Source organism: Miniopterus schreibersii (genome assembly GCF_964146895.1).
Source record: "Miniopterus schreibersii genome assembly, chromosome: 18".
In the NCBI taxonomy this organism is placed as follows: Eukaryota; Metazoa; Chordata; class Mammalia; order Chiroptera; family Miniopteridae; genus Miniopterus; species Miniopterus schreibersii.
The window spans coordinates 30,427,578-30,452,689 of record NC_138121.1 but is presented as its reverse complement, the minus strand read 5'-3'; the positions used below and the strand labels follow the sequence as shown (position 1 = coordinate 30,452,689).

Sequence of the window (25,112 nt, the reverse complement as noted above, 5' to 3'; positions counted from 1 at the left end):
ATGCTGGGCCAACCCTGGCCCTCCCTGGGTGGTTGGGAAGACAGGATCTTGCAGTAAGCAGGGACCCTTTTGATAATGGACGTCCAAAGCCTCCATGGTCACATTAGGTCAAAATCATATGAGCCTAAAATCACACACATTCTATACAAGACATCCTTCCACTGAGAGTAGGAGGGTGGGACTAGAAATAGAGCCTTTCTCTGTTAAACAGCAACCAACTGGAAGTTGCATGGGGAGACACACCCGCAGGAGGGGTCCCTCACTCGTCGGAGACCCCACGCTGCCTGTGGCTCAGGCAGATGCCTTGTTTGTCCAGCTCTGAGGCTAGGGGAAGAGAGCTAGCATCTAGTGTCCCAAAAAGGATCAGCTGGGGGCGAGGGGCGGGGGCTACCCAAAGGCTGGGCTCCCCTCTCCACTGAAAGCTCACAGAGAGATGCCTTTGGGCTTCCCGAGATGTGAGGGCAAGGACTGAAGCCAGGGCTCGGAGTCCAGGGAGAGTTTCTGGTCAGCCCTCTTTTCTGACCCTCAGCCCTCACTGGGGTTGTGTTCACTTCACAAAACTGATGCTTCTAAGAGAACACCACTGCTAGTCTTGCTCCTAGCAGGAAGCTGCCCTTAGCTGCCACCATTTCCTTTATCTGTCCCTTGGCCCACAAAGGGCTACTTTATGGGCCCCCATCTCCATCAAACTGTGACATCACAATTCCTATAACATCCCACATTAGCCCAGGTGTCAGGCTCAAGGCCAGCAGCAGCCTTCTCTGGCCAACTCTTGTCCCTCCAGCTCTGTCTAGAGGTCCCCACTGGGTTGAACCAAGCACCCCGCCTTGAACTGAAAATCCTCTGGCACCCCCTATTTTTGTATGTTTTACCTTGTCATCTACTCCAGAGAAACACCAATCTTGTATGTCCTAGAATGTCCTTCAGGGTCACTGCAGCTGTTCTCCTGTCTCCAGAAAATCAGGAGAGAGAACAGGGCTCAGTGGGATGGGGCCATCTTGGTAGGTCTGCCTTCTGGATAAGGGGGGTAGCCCCCCAATCCCATGCTCATTGGATCTGCTGGGCTTGGCTAATGAGTCTTCCCTTGGTCAGGAGCTCAATGGAAATCACATCCACATTTCTCACATCCATGCTTCTTTGCCCGTTTTCAAATGTACTAGTGGTTTGGCTCACACACACACACACACACACACACACACACACACACACACACAGTCAATACAATGCAAAAGGCCCAACACACCCTGAACACAGGAATCCAGGTTGGGGGTTCAGGAGAGGCGAAGGTAGTCCAGAAGTCTGCCTGCACTGCCCCTACTCACAGCAGGGTGCATGCTAGGACACTGGGGACCATCCAGCCCCTCAGATTGGGAAGGTTCAGTATTGGGGACCTGAGCTACTCAAGCCCTAAGTGACCAAGCGAAGCCCCAAGTGTGAGGAGTGGTGGCTCCAAAAATCATCCAAGCCAGAGTACCTTCTTGTGGCTGCCTCAGTGGAACAGAAACGAAGCACTAGCCCTGCATGTGTAATTTATAAAATATCATTTATTTATTCTAAGGAACATGGTCAAGTGGTAGCTTTAAAAAAAAAAACAAACCTTTTAAAAAGATACTATTTATTAGTGCTGTGACCTGGCTTTGAGCCCCATGTGAGCTGAGCAGCGGCAGAAGCCACCTGCTATGGTTGTGCCCAGGCCTCTCCGTCCAGTTGCTTATAATCAAAAGTAATTACTTTTGAGGTTTACAAAGAGCAGAAGTTAACATTTGTACTGCTGGTATTTGATCAAAAGATTACTTATATTCATTCCAGGAAGTATATAAATGTTTTAAAGGAACTGAAAATTGGTACTTACTGTTTTGGGGACTGTATATTAGAATTTTAGCATTACTACGGGAGCATAGTATTTCTTTACAAATTCAGAAATTCCCCAGTTTATGTAAAATTATACTTCCTGATTTTACTTAGTAAAGAAGAAATAAATTAAAAGTAACATTCAGTAAGGTACTTTTTTGTTTTTTAAGCACTATGGTTTACTCAAAGATCGTTTGCTTAGAAATGTGAGGGCATCTCCACCAACCAGCAACCGTGCTGGCTACCATACCAGAAAAATCCATGAACATACGTCGCAGTAAGCTGTTCTCACAAGACTTTCTTTCTAATAAACACACCACTTTCTCCTCTCAGATGCCAAAATGCAGATGTGCCAACTGGAGGCGCGTTGCTAAGCAAAGGAGGCGGCCAGCAAGTCTGTCCAGCAAATTAGACTGTAGCGGGGTGGCGGCTGCTTTGCAGCCGACAGGAAGCAGCTGTGCTCTCGTCCTCCAGGCAGGTCGAGGCTGGTGGCCTTTATCCGGCACATAAAAGGGTCCTCATGGGTTGAACATAAGGGCTTTGAGGAAAAATACAAAAAAGCTCATTTAAATTGGAGGCCTCCGTGAACACCTTCAAACTCCTTCCCTGGGTAGAGATGCACTGAGGTCTTACGCTGCGCTCTGGCAATCTACCCTTCTCAGGCCAGGGGCTGCATGTCCCCTGGCTGGCCCGAGCTGTGAACTGTCACCTTCTACTATTCTGTGGGGCTCTAAAGAGGACGTCAGCCTAAACCAAAAGCCAGAGAGGGAAAAATCTCAAACACTTAAGACTGGGTTCAAAAGCCCCTGGACACCTTTCGTCTGCCTCCCCTGGTTAGGGGCTGTGAGAATTCAGTCTGTGCGGCCCACAGGGCACAGGCACAGCAGTGAGGAAACAGCCAAGATGCAATCATAAATAATGGCCAGCTTGGGACCTTGCCCATCCCCCTCGAGTGCTGATGACACCCCCACCCCCCTGCACGACATCCAACGCAGGAATCCATTGCTGCTTCTGCACAGGACAGAGCCTCAGTCTTTTGCTTTACAGCATCGTTTATGGCATGAACGAGGAACGTAATGTGTTTACACCAACACGACAATTGTACATCAGCATCTTTACAATATTAAAGGAGTCATATACAAGTCTACAGGCATTGTATGCAGGATGGTGCCGGCTGGGCGCCCCACCCACTGAGCAGTTGTCTGTGGTTTCTCCACCTGGGAAGAGCCAGCTTGGTCAAGTGTGACAGGCTGGGGTGTCCATCTTTGGGCCTGTCATCTAAGAGGCAGGAGGTCTATGAGGAACCCTCAGAGCCAGTCCTTGTTAGAATCTGGGGCAAGAGTCCCAGGTATGCCTATATCCAGGTCTTACCAGCAGGCCAGTATAACAAATTTCATTAAAATTCAGTGTGCATATTAGTGTGGGAAAATCAGAGCTGGGACGGCTTCCTGAGGTGGGGACCCAGAGGATGCTGCTGACAGGTGGGCCCCTTCCCTGAGGGGCCCATTCATGAGGTAAGGATGCTATGTGGCCCTGTGGCTGGTCTGGATGGGGAGAGACTCCTCTGGGAGCCCAGGTGTGAGGACACACAAACTGGACTGGAAGCCCCTGGGTCAAGTGATCCACCAAGTGTGGCCCGCGCCCCAGGTGGCAGCAAGGTGAGGGTCTTAGGTGGTTCCACAGCCACCCGTCCCCCTCGCCCAAACCACCCTCCTCCCAGAAGCCCGGCTCCAGCTCCTACAGAGCTGCCCTCCCTGCATGTCCCTAGAGCAGGGACCAGAGCTCGGCAGCTCTTCCCCACGTGGCGGGCATGCCGCACGTCTGACTGAGAATGGAGCACCAAATAAAGAAGTATTGGTTCTTGTCCGCCTCTCTGGCTTGTGCAGTTGCAGTTACTTCTGTTTTAAATACTGTAGAAAAATAAGCCATCTCTGATGCAAGGAGGCCCACGGGAGTCTGCGACATGTGGGGGAAAGATGAAGAGCTCCTCTGCAGTGGGCTGGGGACGCCAGTGCGCACTCCGCCGTGGGGGGCCCCAGGGCCTTGGAGGATGCTGTGCCAGGCTGGGGAGCCAAGGGGCCCCAGGAAACTGGTGGCAGAGTTCCAACCGAGGCATCTTTGGGTCACATCAGCAATCCTTCGGTGAGCATGCCTCCAGCACCCCACATTCTGTTGACTGACACATGGGGTCCTGGGGCTCCCTGGGCTGGCCTCAGACCCTCTAGTCCCACCTTCAGTCTCACGAAGACCACTAAGCAGGTATATGCAGAACTTCCCAGCACTGTTTCCAGGTCCCTGGGCTGTCCCCAGGGCCAATGGGCCTCAGGTGGGCACTGAGGCAGGGCCTAGTCCAGGGGCTCCTGCTTTATCCGGACAGCGGTGGGGGTGGGCTGTGGTCGCCGCTCTTCCCGGCACAGCACATACTCGCTGAACTGGGAGGAGTCCACGCCACCCCCGCAGGACGCAGCCACGCTGAAACCCCTTTGGAACAGCCTCTCCAGGACCTGCCAGGAAGAAACACAGGTCAGCAATGCCCAGCTGCAAGTCTGCCCGGCTAGGCCTGCTGTGGAGCTGGGCCCTAGCTTGGGCAAGTCACTTTCTCCTGTTAACGTATCAAGTCTCATGACAGAGGTTCCAGAACCACCAGTTGGGCAAACGGGCAGTACAGAAGCGGCCAGGCTCCGGGGCCCTCCAGTGACCAAACCCAAGGGCTACTACACTGCTGCCTTCAGGGCCTCACAGCCTTGGTTCAGGGAGGGAGAAAGAGCCTTTGAGCCCTTTGTCTCTTCTCTAGGGTATAACCTGCCCTTGTCTCTCCAGATATGTGGTCCCAGGGCCCCCTCTTCACTCAGACCTTTCTAATAATAGAGAGACCCTGCCCCCGGCCTCTGGGCAGCCACCTGCTTCCCTGAGCTTCGAGTCCCAGATGGTCTGGGGCCTGGGGGCTCATCAGCTCAAGGGAGCTGGGGGTGGAGGAGGAGGTATTCTCTCTGTGTTTGAGTTTCTGTAGGCCTCCATGTCCACGTGGGTTTGTGCTTCTGTGAGGGATGGGTCTAGTCACTGTCTGACACCTGTGTCCTGCAACTAGCAAGTCTGGCTGGCAGCCCATGGAATGTGTGCATGGTGGGCACTTTCCCAGCAAAGTTCACTCTGCCCCAAGTCTGAAACAGGGGTGTGCTCCTGGGTCTGGAAGAGCTGGTGGAAAATGGGCCCCACTCCATCTTGGGCTCCCCAACTCTTAGACCCATCTAGGGAAAGCCAGTCCAGAAATGCTCCGGGCAGCTGTCTGGGTGCCTGTGGCCCGGGTCAGCAGGGTGAGGGAGGGGCTCCAGGCTGCCTCCACGCTCAGCCTCTGACCTGCCGCTCCTGTCGTCTAGGTTTCATTCGAATCCAAACTCAGACTCTGGGTGTCAAACGAAGCACACTTTGTGAAAAGTACTCTGGACAATTTTTATAGAACATCTTTTTGGACCCAAAAAAAAAAAAAAAGTACAGATCAATTTTTTTAAGTCCATCCCCCAGGCACCATCATTTAATTATGAGCAGGACATAAATTATGCATCCGTACATTGTTGCCTTTTCTGTGAGATGGCAGGGAGGGCTTCGCCATTTCAGGGACGGCGCCTCCCTCCACCTCTCTACTGCCGGAGGGCTTTGGGGAGACGGGGTGGGGGAGGCAAGCGGGGCAGACGGAGCCCTCACCTGTACCGAGTTGAGCCGGCAGTAGCCGTTGAGCGGGAAGCGGATGACATGCGTGGGGTCCTGGTTCCAGCCAGCGTTGACAGAGTTGCACATGACGTCCCCAGTCTCTGGGAAGACCTCCTCGATGAGGGCCTTCTCGCCACTGAGCGCAATCCGCTCACCCAGGTCGGGCGTGACCCGCACCACCAGGCAGTCACAGGCCCTGCTGCGGCGCCGCTGCTCCTGCTCCTGCTGCCAGCGCTCCAGCTCGCGGACCATGGGCTGCAGCTGGTAGTATCGCGCCTCCTCGTACAGCAGGCTGAAGTCCTGCAGGAACCACAGACAGGCTGGAGGGAGGTGGGGGGCTGCCCTTTCTAACTCCAAGGGGCCCTCCTCTCACCATTCTACGGAACTGTGACTCCACCCACCCACCCACCCACCCAGGGCACAGTGTGGACTGGGATTGTGCCCATTGTACAGATGGAGAAAATGTGGCTCAAGTGAACGCGGGCAAGCACAAGGAGTCTAGCCTTGACCCAAGGGCAGTGGCTGGTGTGCATCTGTGCCAGACCCCGAGCCCTTCCATCTGGCCCCAAGCACTCAGGAAGGCTTCATCCCCCTAAAGTAGAAAGAAGCCTCTGGAAAGACCAGGAGGCTCGACTAGAGGAGCTCTGTCTACGCCTGGGGACCTGCTGCCTTCTTAGAACCCCAGAGAGGAGGAGCTCACCTGCCCTGAAAAAGCACACAGCCCAGCAGGGAGGCAAAACAGATCTGCCTAGGCTGGATTTTCTTTCGGCATCTTCATCTGCCAGCCCTGAAGCCTCTGATCATCTGTAACTGAGCTTCTCTGAGCCTCAGTTTTCTCTTCTAAAAATGGATGTAGACACCCAGAGAAGGGGGTGAGGATTTTAAAGGACAAGATCTGCCAAGTGCCCAGCCAGCCCCTGCCCTAGTAGGCTGTACGAGGGGTCTGGTGTGGGGAGCCCATCTCTCATCAGGCAGGCAGCCCCATCCCGGGATGGACGGGCTCACACCAACTGTCCCTTAAACACGTGCTCACCACATCTGCTCCAGCCCTGTGTAGCCGAGTATCCATGACTCATGCCACTCATTGGGGCTCAGTTCAAGGTTGGCTGGTGAACCTAAGGACCCCTTGGGGAGAGGCAAGGAAGCCGAACCCCAAAGGAGGGCCTACCCTGCCATCTGCTGGCCCCAGCCTTTGGAACCACCCCGAGGGAGGCCTGCCGGGGGACCCATCCTATCCCTCTACAGGGGTTCCTCAGGGCTCCATCCTGGGCTTCTGCTCTCATCTGCTCCTTAAGTGGTATCTGCACACCACACAACCATTTTCAAGTCACGTCCCACAGCATTTCCATGCAGGAGTAGGACGCCACACTCCCCCCAGCCTGTTCCACCCTTGGGGCCTCCACTATCCACTCAGACAGAAGCTGCAGGCTGGGAGGTACCCTCAAGAAGCCCCCGACCTCCACTCCCCCATAGCCTTTTGTGTCTTTTTCGTAAATATAAGTCTAACCTGCCACTTCATTCCTTCTTCACTGCCTCCACCCTGGTCCAAAGCCTTCAAATAACCTCTCTTGGCTTCCTGCTCTCCCCCACCCCCACAACAGCCAGGGTGATCAATTTGAAAATCTGATGGTCATTCCCCCAGTAAACCCTATTCATGACCCTTCTACTGCATTCAGGGTAAAATGACAAATGCTGAGCCAGCCCCCAAGGTCCTGACATCCACCAGCAGCCTCCCTTCCTGCTCTGCCAGTTCACACAGCCCCAGGTTGACCCCTCTCCAGGTCAGGACAGTGTGGCTCCTTGTCACCGCGCCTCCTCACCGGGGCTGTCACACCTGTCTGCCCCCTTCCTCCTTCGCTTCCCAGAGAAACATACTCCCCAGCTCCTTCTCTGAGTTGGAATTCTGTGGAATTCAGGTGTTTTTTGTTCAACATGTCTTCCCACCAGACCGTAAGTGCTGTGGGGACAGGACCCATGTCTGCCTTGTTTCACTGTATTTTCAGCATGAGTTCAGTTGTTGGGACGCAGTAACTAAGTTGGATGGAAGAAAAAACAGCCCCGGGGCCACTGGTCCTCTGGGTTCCAGAAGGAAGGAAGGACACTTGCTGTGAGCCAGGGTAGCCCAGCCTGAGTTTGCTTTCTCTGGGATCCCCAGGGCCATGATGGGGCCCAGCACCGAGTCAGGACTCAGGACCTGGACAGGCTCACCCCAGAACCTGCAGGTCATCTTTTGTTTGAAGGGTGTTTGGTTTGGATCCGGGTCTCCCCCTGCAAATGGCCAACAAAGCAGATCTAGGAACCTCTAGCTCCTGTAACTCTGGCACACGACAAACGTGAAACCAGGGTAAGTGCAGCCGCTTAACTGTTGTTACACCCTGACAATAAGCTAAAAATGTGAGAAAACAAAATTAGTTTAGAAAAAACTATTTCGCCCTTGGCTTCCTTGAGTAACTTTTTATGGTTGCCATGACGACCGTGGGTCCACTTATTAAGTCACAGCGTCCCCTGTGTAATGCCACCACACAGGCAGCAGGGTAGCCACCGGCTGCAGACTTACCTTGAAGTCATCCGGGAGCAGCAGTTTTGACGTCCGCAGGAAGCTCAGGACATAGCGGAAAATCTCCCCGTCCCGGTCAATGAAATAGTGTTGCTTCAAACTGTCCAGAACGATGGGCTCAGTGCCATTGAAGAGGCGGCTTATTCTAGAAGAGATGGAGGGTGGGATGGAAGGAAGGGTCAGTCCACCTACCCCAGCCCCATTCCTGAAACCGTGCCAAGCCTGAAGGATGTCTGCACACACCGGAGGCAGCCAGGCCACCGTCGGACAGGACACCGGCTCAGCAAGCGTCAGATGCCACACACTCCGCCTACATTCACAAGCCACAGCCAGGGAGACACGCCCAGCTACACATACCTGCTTGCCAACACATGCTGTAGGCCTGGAAAACTACAGCAACACACACACACAGCCTCCTTCCCCCCACACACAAACCCTAGCCAGACAGACCCACCCAGAAAACTCCCACCAACCATCAGACACCCCAGCCCAGAGCCACACAACCAATGAACACCCGTAAACCAGCCAAGACAGTCTTGGCTCCCACACATCCACATCACCCAACCCACAGGGACGAGCACCAGATGTGAAACACCTGGGCAACAGGCACAGGGTCACACGGCCCCCTCCCTCACAACACACCAATCACAGGCACATCCAGGCAAAGGCTACAGCAGCCAACACAAGTCCACCAGGGACACAGCTATGTACATGAGGCAAACTCACAGATAAACCAACAACAGCCACTCATTCAGGGAGCCCTAGGGGAGATCCAGGGCAGGGAGGAGGTTCTGCACATGTGCATGCATGCCACAGTGCACACATGTACACACACACCACTGTGCACGTACAGGAACAGTGCGGGCACATACACCACAGTGCACAAAGATATGCACACCTGGGAGGGGTCTGGGAGGGGAGACAGGACGCAGCACCCTGTCCTCTGAAGGGCAGTGGTTCTGGCAGAAACTCAGGTCTTGGGGAGCTCCCAAGGCCTACCCCCATCCATTCCAGGGAGGAGGAAGCCGGCCTGGAGCCAAGACTTTGTCCATCCCATGCCCAGGGAGGCAGGCTCTGGTCTGGCTAACTTCCCCTGCAGACCCCAGGCCCAGCTGTGGACAATTAGGAGCCACAAAGAGGGGTGATGAGAGCCAAGAGCCTGGCTTGGGAACAGGAGGAAGGCTGGCAGAGTCTTCCCAGTGATGGCACCTCTAGGCACCCTTTCGTAGGCCACACACTCGTCCAGAGCTAGACCCTTCCAAGGCTGCATCCTGTCTGCACAGCCTGGGAAAAGGGTGGCCCTGACCTGAGATCAGGCCTTCCAGTCCAGCCTGCACAATCTCATCCCTAAGCCCCTTCACTCTCTGACATGGACCTTCCAGGCATGAGCCTCTCTCCCCCAGCAGCCCAGGGCTGTATGTATCCCAGGTCACTATGCCTGAGGCCCTGCCCTGCCCCTGCCATTGTGGGCCAGGGACATGAGCTGGGCGGAAACTGAGGGTTAGAGCTCAAAGCCTTTCAGGGTCTCCCATCTACACCGCCCTCCACTCAGTGGCCTGGTACACTCAGGCATCGGCCATGAGAGTCTGCTCAGGTACTGACCTGCTCTCAGTCTGGGGACATGGCCCAGCCCTGGTCCCAGTGGGGCTGTATAAAAGGGCAAGGCTGCCTCAGGGATGGGCATAAGCAGGTCAGAGCCTGTGGTGAGGTGTGGAGAGGAACCAGTGCTGCAGTCACCCAGATACAACTCATCTCGGGGCTCCAAAGGCCATCGAGCCCTATCAACCCCCTAGGCCTGGTGACAATAGTACTGGGGGACACAGCCTTACTGGAAAGCCTTGGGGGCTCCATGGCCTGTCCCAACTGTCAAAGCCCCCGAGACCTGGCCTCAGCAGAGCTTGGGCATTCAAATGTCAGACTGAGCGCCACCCAGCATATCTGGAGACAGATGGGACTAAGCAAGGCTGCCAGGTGCCATGGGCAGTCACCATCAGACAGCTAAGGGCCCCCACATGGCATCAGCAGACAGAAGTAAAAGCCACATCCACAGGTGAGCCAGCAGGTCCTAAGCCGAAGGCTCCCTGTGGAACTTTCTCCACCCTTCCTGGTTTGAGCTTAAAAACTCCATGCAGCCAACAGCGTTCTACGTTTGGCTGCATTGCCAGTCCCGCTGACGTCAGGGGTGGATGGGGCTCAGACCAGCCTGTCAGTCCAGAGGACTCCTGGTCCACCCACATTCTGGGGCTGACTGGGTTCCAGGTTGTTTACTGGTCCAAGACTAGAAAGTGCTCAATCTGCCTTATTTTAGAACTGGCTGGTTTCTAGATCTTTCCAGGATTCAGTGTATCTTCACAGGAACAAGGTTTTCATGCTCTTGGGGTCTGAGGCTACCAAGAATGTGAGCAGGTTGAGGGGAGGTTAGTCATCACCGCAAAGGAGCACAGACACCTACAGGGTCTTGAGTCAGCTCCTGCCCCAGGTTACCCTCTGAGGAGGCTTCAGGGTTTGGGGTGCCACCTTCAGAAGTCCTCCATGGTATAGGCTAGCCCGTTCTGACCCCCACTGACAGGGATCTTGTCTTTCTTACTTTCTTTTTTAAAGCTTTGGTTCCAATTTTCTCAACATTCCAGTGGAAGGTTTTGTTGGTTCTGAAACTCCTGGACATCTCAATTTGTTGCTTCCTGCAGCCAGGAGGGCTGTGAGAGTTAGGCTACCATGGCAGCAGCTAAACCATGTCCAGCAGGCAGGAACGAGCTGGGTGTCAGCTGCAGGGAGTCCACTCCCAGCCCCTGGCAGCTGTGTTCCAGTCTCTGGGAAATGACTGACAGCTGTTCCTGAGCCAACCAGTGGTGGCACCTGTTCCTTGTGTCGCCACTCCCCTCCCCACCCCTGCCAGCCAAGAGTCAGAAGCACAGTTCTGTGGGCACAGGAACCCGAGGGTCTGGTGGCAGGAGCCACTTGTCTCCCAGCACTGCCCAGGATGGGACTTTAGCACTTTTATACAGAAACCCTCCAGGGGACCTCAACACTTTTAATTCTCCATTTCCAGGTGACTGACAAAGTGATACTGGGTAAGGGATTGCTCTTGGTTCCAGAATTGATGAAAAATAGCTTTTTAATTTTAATGATTCACTCAAGGACGGATGAGAAGATCTAAGGGGCCCTTGCCAGCACAGCTGCCCAACCCACTTTTCAGGCCTGGCCTGACCCACTATCCCCTGGCTGTCCTATAGGTCATACCACCCCCTGGCCTCTAGGCCAAAGCTTCAGGCCTGGGGAGCAGGTTGCCTGTGAGCCAGAAGCCATCCAAGCAGAACGGCAGATTCATTTTGAGTCCCAGCCTCAGGAAAAAATGCAGACTGCCACCTCCTCTGAGCACGTCCTGCAGCCAAGGGGCTCAGCTCCCCAGCTGGAGGGCCTGCCCCACCACAGAGCAAGACCACGGGGTAGAGCAGGACCAAGGACAAGGACAAGCTGCTCTGGGGGCCTGGGGGAGGGCCACCCACTGCCCTCCCGACTCCCAGGCAGCAGCCTGGACACAAGAAGGAGGCCTGAGCTGCAATTACTCCATAAGGGGCAAGTGTTTGATTTCAGGAAACTCTCTTCAGAGAGGCTGTGGGCAAGGGTTTTATGAATTTCACTCACAAACGTCGTCCACCGATTAAGGGGTGATCTATCTCAAACAACTCGGGAATGCCACAGAGGGAAAAACTGAAATTAAATAAGCTGAATCCATCTCTTGTCCTCGACAAGGCTCTGCAAGCTAGCGGACCAGCCAACACTGCTGGTGTGGCCTCACGGCTCCCCCTCTCCCCTCCCCTGAAGCCCCAAGTTCACAAATGCCCCAGGCCTAGCTTCTGTTGGGCCAAGAAAATGAGGCTTCAACCACCATCTGCCCCCCCAGAATCCCCAGATTCCGAAGCAGACACTGCATTCACCTCAAAGTTCCCTCTTTGAGGGAGCACCGCAGCCCCATGGAGGGCTCCACCCCGGCCCTGCACCAGCCACCTACGCACAGTAGGAGTCCGCTGTGCTCTGAGCAACTGCACTGACGACAAGGCAGCCTGACAAGAAAGCTTCCCAGAGATGATCCCTCAGTGTCTGGGGGATTAATTAACTCCTCTTGCTATTTTAAATGTATAAAACGGGCGGTGCCCGCAGCACTAGCCCTCCTGCTGCTCAGCCCTCCGCAGTGGCTGCCTCACTGTGCCAGGAGCAAGCAGTCGCGGGCTCAGCAAGCAGCAAACGGCATCACCTCTGGGACAGGCTCAAGGAGACCCACCCCAGCTCAGGTCAGCCCCGCTGCTGTGCCAGTGGGAAACCAGGTCTGTGGAGGGAAATGCCCATGAGGCAAAAGCAGGATTCGGCAGCACCCAGCGCCTCCCACAGATGGGCGCACAAGGCAGGAGTGCCAGGGAGCTCTGGAGTGTGAGGCACCAGGCTGGGAGGGTCCTGGTCAGAGACACTATGTGCTGATGGGATATGAGGCTTATGCTTCTCCACAGCAGTCACTGGACCTCTCCCCCTCTCCCTGAGGAAGCCTGCTGCTAGCCCTCAGGATCTAGGAGTAGCCACCCCAACAAAGATGGCAGATTGTAGTTTTCCTTCCTCCCTCTCCTTATGTGATTTCCCAAGTGTTAGAATCAGAAGTAAGACTAAATACAGGACCCCAAGGACACAGCATTGCTCACAGATGATACCCTGCAAAGGCCAAGCCTAAGTCCCACTCAAGAGGAACCTAGAGACATGTCAGATCCCCCAGCCAGCTGCTGGCCAGCATCAGGAAGGACTGCTCTGAATAAGTGGCTTCTGCCAGTGGTTCAGAATCTCCACCTAGCACTACCAATGCAGCGAGCTAAGGGTTGCACGTCCCTGTACAAACCAGCCTTCAACTGGAAGACTCAGCCTCCCAAGCCCTAGTTCCCTGGGTGGGCCAGGAGAGCCCTGTGTGTTGGCTGGCAGAGGAGACAGGCCCTACCACACGCCTGGTACCACAAGGGGCTGGGCTCTTACCTGGAGTCGGGGTACTTGGTGAGCGTGGCCAGGCTGCTGGTGTACATGTGGCCGCCCACGTCGATGTGCACAGGCGCGTTGGACTTGGTGAGCTGGGCTGGCAGTGGAATCCCCTGGGCAGCCAGGGGAGACACAGGTGACCGGGTGAGAGACAACCGGGACATGCTTCCTCCCTCCTGGAGATGGAAACAAGGCAGAAACAAGAGTTTCTTCACAACAGCCGTGTACTCCCTTTATTGCCAATGTGATCACAGATCTAATCAGATCACTTCGCCTGTGCCTGATCACATATTCAGCTGACAAATTACGGCCACCACTGTAATTAAGGGTATCTGCATCATTCTCTTCAAAGTACCAGAGGGAAAAAGAAAGATGCTTATTAGCAATAAGAAATCAAGAAAAAAAATTTTTCAAGGTGTCAGCCTCCAGGGGCATAAAACAAACTGCAAAATTCTAATTAAAGGTCGTGGGCTTATGTGTTAGATGTGAAATATCCCCTGACAAACGAATCACCAATTTGTGAATTGGGATTCAGGGGTTTTTGCAAGTTTGTCTCAGTAACGAGACACCTCTAAATTAGTGACTTCCTCAGCACCTAAGGCGTTGAGTTTTATACATGGAGTAAATTTCACATCAAATTAAGAGCATTTCTGTTTCAAAAAATACATAATCGTACAGCCAGTCAACAGTCATCTCTTGAATGCTGCGAGGAAGGGCAGCCTCAGGCACCCAGGAAGGGGGCAAGGAGGTGGCCACCACTGATCAGCCCACCCTCTGGCTCTCACCTCGGTGCCGGCGCTGCCTTGGGTGTGAAGCGAGGACCCGCTCGGCCGCTCCTTGCGGTGAGGCATCTAGGCTTCCATCGCTGCCCAGAGTATCTGTGGGAAGCACCAAGAAACCAGAGGGTTTACTCCTCAGAGGTCACGGGCGCTGTGTCTTCCACGGAGTCAGACACTTAGAATCGTCCTGCACAGGCTCTCCTGGACCCCATGCCTACTACAGTGTTCTCCAGATTCCATCTACCACTGTCCTGTCCCCATACCCCAAAGCATGCCCTCGGGCCATACCAAATCACTCACACACACACACACACACACACACACACACACGTGTTTTCTGGGCAGCTCCAAGTCTGCTAATTCAGCTAATGACAACACTGAAACATATGCTCACCGTAATTGCTCAAAATGTTTCAGAACAAATCTGATTTTCCTGGTATTTTGGTTTAGAGCCATGTTACCAAGCGTGTCTCCTCTTGCATCAACAGAGAACCCCATGGACCACTGTGCAGGGTGTGTTTCAGCCCCCTTGGGATCATACCCCTAAGGCATTAGAGAGCTTCCAGAAGGAACTCCACAGCAGCTCAGCAAATGGACCCTATCTCCCGCTCCTCCCCACGGTCACTTAGCACCTTTCCTTGGCTCCACAGCCACCTGAAAAAAGATCATTCCTCATTCTCTGGAAGCCACTCCAGGGAACTGTAGGGACCCTGTGCAGGACGGTAGAGAAGAGCGGGTTTCTGCAGCCCTTCCAATCCCATGGGGGTGGCGGGGGCACGCACAGCGAATATCACCCTCCCTGCTGGCGTCCACAAGCCTAGCTGGACTTGTCTCTCACAGGTTTAAGCCTTGAGGGAGCACAGGCGTTGACTCTGTGCCTTGAAATTCAACATCCAATTTTGAAACATGGACCAAGGTCCAATGAGCACCAAACCGTGCAAATTTAAGTAAGCTTGCTCTGTCCCGAGTATCCTGGCAAGTTCCCTGACAGGAAACCGGGTGGGGGTAGAGGTGCTATTAGCAGACAGAGATGTTTAATTTATACCCTCACTGAGGGGGGTGGGGGCTGCTGCTTTTGGCATTCCTGAGTTCCAGTTAGCTTTTTTTAAAAGCAGGTCACTTATCTCAAGGAAGTTCTGAGAAACCAAAACAGAGCTCAAGAATGGGTTGTCCTGCCTGGCAGGCTCTGCTGGGTGAGGAGTCTGCAGGAAAGCCGCACTGACTCTAAGGATAAACTGCGCTGGGAGGAATTCCGCTGGATATTTATCAAAGCAAGCTGCACAGTTTCTCCTACTGCCAGGTCACTACTCAAAAGTGATATTTAACACCAAGTACCCATCCCGAAAGCTGCTCAGTCCCATTGTCACCCAGCCTCTTTTCCCATCGCAAGCACAGTCTGATGGTCACAGCAAACCGGAAACTCACCATTGGAAGCCCCAGGCTTTACGCCTTGACCAGAACCTCCAGTGCTCCCTCTGACCAACGCATCTGTGCTGGACAACGACCCTTTCTCCGAGGCCACTGCTGAGGGCAGAAGCATAAAGTGGGTGCAGTTAAGAGTCACAAGTTCATTCCGCCAACACCAGCATCAAACCCATGACCCAGCCCCAACAACGCGGGCCCTCCCGGGGCTGGCCAAACAGCCTGTTGCAGGGCCCTGGGGTTTCCGAGCCGGCTGGGTGTCGACCCGCTTCTTGGAGCTGCGGCGGGAGCCCCCGGGACCCGCGCCCGCCCGCCCCCGCCGAGCCCCGCCCGCTAGAGCAGAGGGAAGCGAGCAGAATGCCACGCTCATTTACACACAAAATGATTTTGTGTCCCATTGTGCTCGCAGTTGTTCAGCTCTCTGGGGGTGATTAAACTGGCTGTGCTGCGGCAGCTTGAGACGATTTCACTAAATCGCTTCTTCGTGAAGTCGCTTCTTTGCTAAGCTGTTATTTTAACCATAAAAGGTAAACAGAAGGCGCCTCGCGAGTCCTCTATAGCTCGGCGCCCGGGGCGCCAGCCCGCGGGGAGATTGCCGGGGGCCTGCAGAGCGGCCCCGGGGGCGAGGTCCGCCGGCCTCCGGGTGCGCGCCAGCCCCGGGCCGCGGAGCCCGCGGGCCGGAGTGAACTTCAGGGCGCCGGGAGCCTGCTGGGCCGAGGTCCGTGGCGCCGCGGGGCGGGGGTGGCCGCGGAACCCGAAGAGCCTGGCGGGGAGGGGAGGGGTGTGCGGTGGGGGGCGGAGAACAAAGTTAAATCAAGAAGCAGACACTTGGAGACCACAGATGGGAAGCTTGCCTAATTAAGGACGTAAAAGCGCTTTTGTTCTCAAAGTTTATTGTTGGCGGGATTAAAAAAATTAATTGAAACTAATGCTGTTATCCCATGCAGTTAAATTCCTTCATGCACATTTGAGAGGCGGAGTGAAAACTTGAAGCTTATCTTTCTGCAGTCGGGGTGCGGGGGGGGAGGGGGTGTCGCGGGAAGACCTAAAGGTGCTCCGGATACCGAAGGAGGGATGTTGGAGAGTGTGTGTCCGGTGCGCGCGCCCAGGCAGTGAGTACCGGCGGGCAGCAGGGAGGAACCCGGAGGCGGCGATCGCGTGTCCGCGCGGCCGGCCCCGGAGCCCCAAACCCCGCGCGCCCGGGACGACCAGCGGCGCGCCGACCCCTCCCGCCCCGTTTCGCACTCGCGGGGTGGGCGTCAGAGGACGCACATCTGTCCCGTTAGAGACTTTTTCTCTCTGATTTGAGCGCCAAGCTGGGCACCATCCGCCCCAAAGCCCCAGCTGCGTGTGCCCAGTTGTGACCCCGGAAACTCGCCGGCCCTGCACTGGGGCTCCAGCGCTGGGGCCTGAACCCGCCCCCCCTCCCCCCCGCGCTGCAGGAAGAGCCGAGCCCGCCCGCGTGGGGAGGGTCTACCCTGAGCCAGGACCAGCCCACGTGGGCAATCACCCCTCCCGCGCCAGGCCTTTGTGCTGGGTGCCCCCGCCGACCAACACCGGGACAAAGCAGCCGCCCCCGCCCAAGTCCGAACCCCGGCCGGGCGACTTTCTGAGTATCGCAGCCACTTTGGGGACAGGGGTGCGCGGTGCTGAGCGGTGGCCGCCCGCGCTGGGCTTACCTCGGAGCCGGAGCGGGGGATCGGGCTCGGGCACAGCCCCCGCCCCCCGCAGCCGCCGGTCTCGGGCGCCTGGCGCAGCCTTGCCGCCTGTGCTCGCAGCGCGGGTCGCTCCGGTCTCGTCCTGGAGTTACTTTCTCTCTCGCCCCCAACCCTCCCCCCCACCCACCCCTCCCGCCCCGGCCCCCGCTTCGCGCGGCCCCTCGCGGTGCGGCGCGCCGGGGCCTCCCCTTCCCGCCCTCCCCTCTCCTCCTCCCCTCCTCGCGGCCGCCGCCGCCGCCTCCTCTTCGCGCCGCTCTCCGGCTGCCCTCCCGCCGCTCCCACCTCTTCTCCCTCCTCTCTCTCCAGCGGCCTTCCCGGATCGCTGGCGAGAAAACCAGCCCCCCGCCCGCGCCCCGTGGCGGCCGAGCCTGGACGCAAAGGGCAACGATTCGGCTCCAAATTACCCAGCGCGGCGAGCGCGAGCGGGAGCGCGCGGCGACTCCTGGCTCCGGGCTCGGCTGCGCCGCGGGGCAGAGGATTAGAGTCGCAATTAGCTCCGCGCGCCCGCGCCTGCCGCGCTCGGCGACAGAAATGCACTATTTCCCCTCCTTTCGTCGGGCGATTCCCACCCGCCTCTCCCGGGCCCGGCGCGTTCCCGCCGGGGCCTTCGCCAGGACCCTCCCGGGAGCAGTGCGCCCAGGCCCCCCGCCCCCCGCCGACCGGCCACGCGGCGCCCGGGCCTCCTCTGGGCTCAGAAGGGGGCGGGGGAGAAGCTGATTTTAATCATTGTCATTTCATCTGATGTAATATTTCCCCGGGCGCTTTCAGCTGGGCATAAATTTTCGGCTCCCAAATAAGTAACACAGGGCACGTTTCTCACATTTCTTGACTCCTCGGTTACAAAGAGGAGAGCAGCCGCCGCCACAGCGCCCGGGGCCAGGGGCGGGACTTGGGAAGAAACTGGGCTGCGAGTCGGCCGGGACTGGAGCGGAGCCGGGGGCCAAGTCCGCCCCTCCCCCTCCCCTCCCCTCCCCGGCCTTCTTCCCCTGGTCTCTGCCCCGACTGCCCGTCTCCCGTGGAGCAGCGCCGCCCGTGACGTCTGCGGACACGCGGTCGGCCACCGCGGGGGAGGGGCGCGCGGGGGGCGCCCGGCCGGCCGCCCGGGGCCAGACGCGCCATTTCCTCTCCGCGCGCGGTGCGTTGGAGAAGTCCGCGGCCAAGACACCCCACGGTGCCGAGGCCAACGCCCGAGGCGTCCCTCCCAGGTCCCCGCGTGAGCTGCCCCCTCTCCTCCTACCTCCCCCTCCCCTTCCTCCGCTTTCCCTGGCGCCCTACCCGTCCCCCACACCCCGGGACCATTTCCCGGCTCCTAGGAAACGGAGCGCGAAGCCCGGGGCGCGCTGGGCCTGCACTGCGCTCGGCGTCCGGCTCCAGGGACGCCGGGGCCCGAGCCAGGCTCGGGCTGGAGGGTGGGTGCGTTCCGTCCCGAGCGGCGCCGGGGCCCCCACCCCGAGCTGGAGCCGGGCCTGGGCGCCCTCTAGCGGCCTCACTCACTGGGGGTACTGGGTCCGGGTCGACCGTGGGCGGGGCGGGGTGGGGTGGGGTGCTGGTAGGAGATGGGCGAAGTGGGGGGCCTGCTTCCCTTGGCTAGGGGATCTCGCGCGTGGAAAGAGCGCCCGGACGGCGCTTCTGAAACTTCTCCACGCGGGAATAAGAAACTTTCCTCCTAGGGGGAGATGTTATTTATTTATTTTGGAGCTTGAACTACAGGAGAAGGGGGAAATTTTCTCATTAAAGTTACATCCCTGCAGTTAGTTCAATTACTTGATATATGCAGAAGATGTTGTAAATTTATAGATTTAAATAGCTTATAAGGATGCCGCAGGCCCCATCAGTTAATATTCTTAATTTATGGACTTTTAGCTGCTCCTAGAACAGAACGGGGCCGTGGAAGTAGGTCAGGGATCTGTGCAGCGGCTGCGGCCGGCCCGCGGACTGCCCGCTCTGCCCCCCTGGCGCCGCGAGCTCGCCCTGGGCTCCCAGCTCCCGCCTGACAGCGCCCCTCTGCGGCTCTCCGCACCCCGGGCCTGCCGCGCCCGGGAGGCTCACAGCCCCAATCTCTTCCGCACTGCGCAAGGCAAGGGGCAGCAAAGTCCCCGTTTACACCCCCCGCCCCCCAACCTGGCATTGAAGAAATGGACCCAAATAAGAAGTGAAGCAATACTTGGACCTCCCGAATCCCTTAAATGGTGGCTGGGATCACAAATGGAGGAGGGCATTGTGGGCACCCCAAACTTTTTCACGGACAGAATTTTACCCCTTCCCAGGCCTTTGACTACTTGCGGGGGGGGGGGGGGGGGGGAGCATAAGGAAAAACGCCCCAGGCTTATGTTTGAGGACCACAGACCAGCTGACAGTCTGCTAGCCTGGTCCTTATGGCCCCCAGCGCCCCTCATGCCGCTCTCTCCCCCTCCTAGGTGCTGCTAGAGATTCTGTTTTGTGTGCAATATGGATGAATATATACATATAAATTAATACTTTAAAGATTGGTATGAACCAAACTATTTTAGGGAGCCATGTGGCAATGTGATTAGTATTGGTCTTCATGATTTAACATTTCTTTTCCCACTAGATGAAGTTTCTAAGATTTGCAAGGTACATGTCAAGGACGGGTGTATAAATGGATTTTTATTTATTCACAACTCCAAGACTAATTGCTTCTCTTTGCCTCAAGGCCACGGGATTGGTTTTAATATGACACTTCAAAAGTATTCATGGAACTACACAGATACTAAGTGTCATTGTTTAAGAGACAAATCTCACCGCAGTACCGCAGTACCGGTGACCCTGAAAACAGGATGTTCCACTTATTTTAAATTCCTACATTTTTTTTTTTTTTAAAAAAGAGTTTCACTTTATACCAACTATATTAAAAATGCACAATTTAATCAAAACAAGAAATGACCATTTTGAAGGCCCTTTATTTCCTTCATATTGCTGGGAACTTTGTTTTCATGATCCAGAATTATTTTATTAAAGAGTCGAACTTTATATGTATTGTTAAGGAGTAAATTTGGGTCCTAATTTATTCTCAGTGCTTTAAAAGTTCCTGTGGTATATAAGGCAATAGTGAGGCTTTTTTGGGTTTGCTTTTTAATTGCAGATGCATAGTTAGGTCTGAAAACATATTGAAACATCTTGTGAAATACATCTTGGTCCAAGAGATGAAATTCGATGTGAGTCTAATCAGAATGTAACTTGCTGTATCAGTTGATTTGGCTAGCATGTGAGCCATTACAGTTCATATTTTAAAAAGCAGGATCAAACCTGCCTTGCTTTGAGGCACCTCTCTAAGTGCTTGTGTGAAGCACAGGCAGGTCAGGCCCTGCATCCAGGGGCTGCAGACAAGCCCTCAGTCTCCAGATGTTTCAAAGTGGCTTCCAGAGTGACTTTGTACTTTGTTGTTGCTGTCGCTTGCAGACTGTATTTAAAAATGGGGACCTTAATAAGGAAAGTAAAATGAGCTCAGAATGAGATCCCAGAGTCTGCTGAACTCAACCTTCTCAGGAAGGCTGTGACCAGACAGCGGATGAATAGGCTGAGACACAGTTGGTACCCTGGGGGGGGGGGGAGGCGGAACTGGGGTTTTAAGGCAGGGCTGTCTCCTCCCCCATCCCCAGGCCCCCTGGGGTGAAAAGCCAGACCCTCCTAGGTCTGTGCCCAACTCTAGGCTCAGAGATGGCCCCTGACCAGGCTAGGATGGAGCCAGCCTGGCCCAGAGATCACAGTCTGACATCCACTTGGCTTCTGCCTTCACCCCAGGCACCCCCCTAACCCCTTTTCCTGATTAGGACCTCAGAGAACCTGGAGAATAAAGGGAGTGATAAAACATGGGGCTGTTAGTGCTGCCAGGTGGCCCCACCGCATCCCCCAAACTGGGCCTCTTGCCTGTCAGGCAGCATACTCACTCCCTGGAGAGCAGAGATCCAAACCTGCCTGAGGGGTGGGGGTGGGGGCAGATTGCCCCTGTCTGTCCCTTAAAGAAAAAAATGAGACCAGCCAGCTCTCACTGAGCTCTGCCCAGTCCCCGCACTGTGCTCAGTGGGTACTTACGGTTTCCGGTGGGAGAGAAAGCAGGGGCTGTCTCCAGGTGCTGCAGACCACCCACCCCCATCCTGCCGTCTGCCTGCTGGTGGTATCCTGCTCAGAACCAAACCAACCTGCCCTCCCCAGGAGCCAGCATCGCAGGGACAGCAATGAGACCAGGAGATCTGACCAGGAATCCCAACGTGTTGTGGACAATGGATGGCCCCTGGGATACCAGGAATGCCCCAAATTGATCACTACTCTGAGCCTTTTTCCAGAGAAACGGTTCAGCATTTTTATCAGGTTCTCAAAGGGTCTTTGCGAATTTGGGTTCAAGTAACAGAACCTACTTTGGGTTGGCTTTGTCATGAAGGAAGCTGATTCACGCAGTGGCAGGTGGGAGTCTGCAAGGACCCAGGCTCTCTCCACTTTCCTCTGCCGTCCTGCTCACATTGGCCTGGCCTCAACCGGCTCTTCTCTGATCTCAAGACAAATGAACCTCAAAGCTTCACATCTCCCCGCACAAGCATTGGGAGCAAGGAGGTGATCCCAGTGGCCCCCCAGCCCTCTTTGTCACATCCTATTGGCCAACTTGCAAGCCAACCCCTGGGAAAGGGGTTAGCCTAGACTAACCAGGTCTAGCCCCAGGCCTGCATGGGGCTGGAGTTGCTGCCCTGATCCCAGGGAAGGTGCCTGGGGGAAGGAGGAGCGGAGGGATTTTGTGTTGGAGGCTGCTCTCCCTCAAAGGTGAAGAGCTGTTGACCAGAACCCTGAGCTGGAAGGAAGGTAGAAGCTAAGCAGTGAAGAGAGGCCCCAAACCCCAAAGGGTACCTCCAAGGAAGCTTGAGACAGTAATGCTGCCCCAAGTCCTTCTAGGATCCCAGGAGACAGGAGACACAAGACCAACCAGGGAGGTGGCCTGACAGAGCATGGCTACTTCCAGGCCCTCTGAACCCTTACCTGTGGGACCCTCTCCGTGCTTCTCTCCCGCTGCAGTCCTCCCAGCGGCCCCTCAGGGCTTGGGGGGTGAGGCTGCTCCCTGTCTACAGCACCTGGGGTCCTGCAGGCAGTGGCTCTGCACTCAGGCCTGGTGCCCAACGGGAGGAGCAGCACAAATGCAGCCCCAGGATGCTCCCACCATGCAGCACATGGAGAGGATTTCCAGCAAGGTGAAGCTGCTGCTGTCGCTGGGGGACAGTGAGGCCCTCTCTGGGGTCCTCCAGGTCTCTCAGTGAATGGAAGCCCCGTCTGGATCCCTGGGAGAAGAGCCTGAAGCACTATTCCACTCCTAAGTGACTGTGTGGCTGCCATTCTGGTTCAAAGTGACCACATCGAAGTGGCCTGGGGGGTGTCACAGGACAAGGGGCCCAGCAGATGCATTTGCCCAGGTCTGAGGGGGAAAAAAGAGATGAGACAGTGAGGAAAGCAGCCTTTGGTCCAGCAGAAGCCCTGCCCGGTCCTGGCCGGTGGCTCAGGTGGTTGGACCGTTGTCCCATACACCAAAGGTGGCGGGTTCGATTTCTGCTCAGGGCACATATAGGTTGCAGGTTTGGTCCCCTGTCAGGGCGTATACTGGAGGCAGCCGATTGATGTTTCTCTCTCACGTTGATGTCCGTCTGTTTGTCGGTCTCTCTCTCTCTCTCTGTTTCTCCCTCCCTTTCTCTCTAAACTAAAACTAAAACCTGCCCAGGGTTCCTTCCTGGGGCCAAGCTCAGCATGCTGGTCGTCTTATCACAGGCAATTCCTTCTCCTTGGGCCTATTCTGTAAGGAGACAGCCTGTGGGCAGCATGAACTCCGAAGTCTGAATCCAACCGGGTGACCTTGGGCTTAATCTCTGGAAGCCTCACTATGCTCCCTGCGACACAGGAACAGTAACAGTGCCAAGCTGATGGGGTCGCCGGGAGAATTCAATGTGATAGCATATGCGAAGAACTTGGCCAGCCCAGTGTAAGCCCTCTTGAAGTGAGATGATTGGCTTCCTCTTTCAACAGACCTCCCAAGAGCCTCCAGTGGGGCTGTGGTTACACACTCACCCCCATCCCAGGCACTGTGGGCCCAGCATCCACCACAGGGGGCAAACAGGAGCTGGGGAAGTGAGTGAGAGGGAGTCCCCTTGAGCGGCCCCTTGACTCCAAGATAAACATGTACATGTACATTACAGGGGGAATGTAAAGTTGCCTAACACTTAAAGATAAAACACAAGACTTCAGAGAAATTGCGTGCTTGCTTTGGTCCATGCCCCTGGGGTGGAGCTAGGTAGTGTTCTCAGGCTCCTCTGTCCTCAGGGCACCTGAGGGTGGATGGAATCATGGGTTGGGGCCCTGGGGCAAAGAGGAGCCCTGGAGGGCATCAAGGGGAAATTCTTTTCATTTTTTTTTGAATTGTGAAACTGCTATATTTTTAAAAATATTTTTAAGTTTTAATAAAGAATAGATGATCATTTTTAAATGCATGCACATACAGTAAAATGTAAGAAGGGGAAACAAAAATCCTGTCTCCCCTTCCCAGAGAGAAATGTGTCAATGATTTGCCTTCTCCCTTTTCATGAACACACAGGTGTGTAGCACACACAGACACACAACTGCACAGACTCACACAGGTGTGTGCACACACACAAACACAACCTCAGACACAATTGCACATACAGACACACAGACACATTCAGCCACAGATGCACACACAGTCACACAGATACATGCACATAGATATACAGATGCTCCCACACAAGTGGCAGACACAAAGGGACACGAGGACACACACATAATATTGCACAGACACCAAGATACAAGTGGCCACAGGCCTGAGCACAGACATGCAAACATGCATAGGTACACATAGGTTTTAAACTATGGCATCAAATTATTGATACAAATCCACAGGCTGTCTTCCCCCCTCCCACGTATTTCAAAATATAGAAAACAATCTAGCAGACACCCACATACCCACCACCACATATTAATATTTTGAACATTTCCTTCAGACCCCTCTTTAAAAATCAGATGAAATGATGCGGATCAGTTTAAACCCCTTCCTTCTCCCCCCCTGTAATTGCTAACCAGAAGCTGCAACATTCCTGAGCACATTTGTATACTTTTTGCGACATATGAACGTATTTAAACAATGATAACATTTGGGTATGTTTTAAACTTTTACAGAAATGTATCCAAGCCATGTATCCTCTTGCACTGGCTATTACCACTCGCTTCTCTCACATCACTGGACATGGCTGGTGCCCTCCCTCGTCACTCCTTTGATCCACGCCAGGCCTCTGCCTCCTTCCCTAGCCCCCTCCCCCAGCCAGCTCTTCTTTGCATTGTAGGCCCGGCCCCATAGGGGCTCTCATGCTGGAATTGGGTCTTTGATGCATTTGTTGAAAACAGTGGTTTTTGACCAGGGCTGTCAGAGGGAAGGAAAGGCTCCCCTCCCCCCTCCCACCACCCGCCCCCTGCTTTGGGAAGAGGGCATTGCCTGGCAGGTGTTTGGGTGGGTGACTGCCACTCTTCCCCCTCCTCCCTTCCCCTCTCATTTCTCCTGCCTCCTCCTTCCTCCTGCCCCTCCTCTCTCTCCCCCCTCCTTTCCACCCTCCATACCCCTCCACCTCTAGGCCACGCAGGCCTCTGGCTGAAGAGCTGGAAGGTCGCCCGAGGAAGTACAGAAAGAAAAGACGTCTTGATGTATTTGCAGCCTTGTCCCATCTTCTAATTAGTCTCTTTCCAGGCCCCTGACCACTTCTCTTTCCACAAAGTGGATGACCATGGGAAGATTTCGTTTTCCCACCACCTCTCAAGGCCACCCCGAGTGGGACAGTACAGCCACCATCCCGTTTTAACTCGGTCCACGTACCACGCCAACACTTCTGCTGTGAACCAAGCTCTGGCCTTTCCCCCTCTCATTGCCGCTCATTCCTCCCGCCATGTGGCCGGGAGTCCAGGGAGAGAGCCTGGTGCCGTGGTGGTAGATAACAAGGGAGCCTAGGCTACCTGCCCACACAGCTTGTTTGCGGCCTGTAGTCCTGCTCACACCTGGCCCTGGATGGA

At 55.4% G+C, this 25,112-nt stretch overlaps 1 protein-coding gene across 3 annotated transcripts; it reads right to left on the bottom strand.

The window, feature by feature from the left end:
- Positions 1–1,531: 1,531 nt before the first annotated feature.
- KCTD15 (potassium channel tetramerization domain containing 15) lies at positions 1,532–17,153 on the bottom strand. Of its 3 annotated transcripts, none has more exons than XM_081119980.1 (7): positions 17,010–17,153; positions 15,334–15,432; positions 13,915–14,007; positions 13,130–13,305; positions 8,117–8,261; positions 5,554–5,879; positions 1,532–4,355 (listed from the first exon to the last, which is right to left on the bottom strand). In XM_081119980.1, exons 3-7 carry the CDS (start codon positions 13,978–13,980, stop codon positions 4,217–4,219), a joined length of 852 nt encoding a protein of 283 aa, XP_080976106.1. In that variant the 5' UTR covers positions 13,981–14,007; positions 15,334–15,432; positions 17,010–17,153; the 3' UTR covers positions 1,532–4,216. The 3 variants fall into 3 exon arrangements, with proteins under 3 accessions (XP_080976106.1, XP_080976105.1, XP_080976107.1); XM_081119979.1 differs by having other exon boundaries at positions 5,554–5,859; XM_081119981.1 differs by lacking the exon at positions 17,010–17,153 and adding an exon at positions 15,709–15,960 and having other exon boundaries at positions 5,554–5,859.
- Positions 17,154–25,112: the final 7,959 nt, after the last annotated feature.

Bases quoted from the DNA above. Each gene is read 5' to 3' on its own strand.
- KCTD15 (XM_081119980.1), bottom strand. From the start codon at position 13,980: ATGCCTCACCGCAAGGAGCGGCCGAGCGGGTCCTCGCTTCACACCCAA. The intron at 13,306-13,914 runs GTGAGAGCCAGA...TTCCATCTCCAG, and splicing joins AAGGCAGCGCCGGCACCGAG to GAGGGAGGAAGCATGTCCCG. The intron at 8,262-13,129 runs GTAAGAGCCCAG...CATCTCTTCTAG, and splicing joins ACCAAGTACCCCGACTCCAG to AATAAGCCGCCTCTTCAATG.